The 1,870-nt window shown below is 36.6% G+C and overlaps 1 protein-coding gene across 1 annotated transcript; it reads right to left on the minus strand.

The window, feature by feature from the left end:
- Positions 1-924: 924 nt before the first annotated feature.
- LOC145672478 (uncharacterized) lies at positions 925-1,431 on the minus strand. Its single transcript, XM_081741639.1, has one exon. It carries the CDS (start codon positions 1,429-1,431, stop codon positions 925-927), a length of 507 nt encoding a protein of 168 aa, XP_081597765.1.
- Positions 1,432-1,870: the final 439 nt, after the last annotated feature.

The raw sequence follows: 1,870 nt of genomic DNA on the forward strand, positions 1-1,870 counted from the left end.
ATATTGACAGTTGTTTAATTTTTGTTTGGTTTTTTTTTGTAAACTCTCCATGTGGATTCGATTAGGCGAGGCTAGGTGGAAGGGGGCGTTACAAGTACTTTGATTTTCCATGGACTTCCCATTATTGAAAGTATACAACCAGTCACATCCTATAATACTGTGATCCAAAAATTCTTGGCATACTTTGAATTCACCATGGTAGTTGATTCCTTCTGCTATCACTGGTGTCTCTAATTTTGCAAATAAGGTAAGATTACGTTTACCCCATTGCACCGTTTCCACTGGAATTGATTGCAATTTTATTGTATTAAGTAATTGTGCATATGTTAAAATTGATATCACAGAATATTGCAGTTCCGTTTCTGTTGTAAAGGTTAAATTTACTCCATTACAATTTAATACATCCAATTGCTCCCTGTTATCTTCTTTATTCGTCTGATTAACTGTGTGTTCGTTAATCAAATCTGAAAAAAGCTCTTGCTCTGATAGCACTGGCTCTTCTTTTTGTCCCGTTTCTATTGTGATGCCATTTGGATGAAATTCTTCTACTGGGTTCAATACATAATCATCACGGCCAGAGCAAGTAAACAAATTATCTAAAGCATGCTCATAATCCTTGGATGTTGATGCTTGTTGTTCGTTCTGTGAAATGTGATCAGTTTGTGGGAATTCATCTACTCGTTTCGCAACATCAGTGTGGGATGTGAATTTATTATCACAGCATACAGCAAAAGGGTTAAATCGTCCACAATTCCGGCACTTTACTCCTTTGGCTGGACACTGATGCCACTTATGACATCGTCCACACGATTTACATGTAGGAAACTGCCGTCCATTATTCCTTTTATAACTATTATACGATGTCCTGTTGTTATGCAGGTGATCTAACCGATTTTCTTGTCTGTAAAATACAGAAGCTTCTTTCTACAATAACTCGAATTGATTGATTATATCAATAGCCATAGACATGGTCAAGTCAGTTGTAGACAACAGCTTCTTTCGCGCAGATTCACTAAGAACACCGCAGACTATCTGGTCTCTCATAGCATCTTCTCGAAATACGCCAAAATTGCAGCGGTTGGCCTGCTTTTTTAAATTGAAAATGTAATCCTGTGCAGTTTGGCCTATTTCTTGCTTCATAGAATGAAATTTGTATCTTTCAACTTTGTAATTAGTTGCCGTGTGATACTGTTTCATCAATAGATCCTTTATTTGCTGAAAATCAAGATCCGGTACTCGTTTGGGTGCTGCTAGTTCCTTTAATGTTTTATAAACTGCATTACCCATAACGGATATAATAATACACACTTTCTTGGCTTCTGGTACATCATTAGCAAGACAATACTGTTCAAATCTTTCGATGTATGTTTCAACATCTGTCTCTTCTGGATTCAAAGGTTCAAAAAATTGTATATGTTTAGACTCCGCCATCTTCCATGCAAATACCAGCTCGTCGCCAATTGTAAGTAATTGTTATTATAACTAAATTCCGTGTTGACGAATACGGAAACTTTACTGTACTCAACGTGGGTTCAATTCGTTAATTGGGCGGTTTTATGGTTCATAGAACAACACCAACTTGACTCACTCGTAATCCGTAAACAAATAAGTCCAACTAGAATAGTTTCCGTTTCACACCTATCTTTATTATCATCACCTCATATGACCACATATACCGTAATAATCTACCACTAAATGCCACCATTTACACACATTAATCGCTAGCCCTCTTACAATTGGGCTTTCAACTTCAATACTATGGCATCCACATCAACAATTATTCGATATTCAATTCAGTACATTACATTACTAACAAACACTAACTCCTTCTTTCTTTCTGAAGCATGTTCAAAATTGTTTCGCGCTTTCC

The sequence above is a fragment of the Thermobia domestica genome, chromosome 16 (assembly GCF_964235325.1).
Source record: "Thermobia domestica chromosome 16, izTheDome1.hap1.1, whole genome shotgun sequence".
In the NCBI taxonomy this organism is placed as follows: domain Eukaryota; kingdom Metazoa; phylum Arthropoda; class Insecta; order Zygentoma; family Lepismatidae; genus Thermobia; species Thermobia domestica.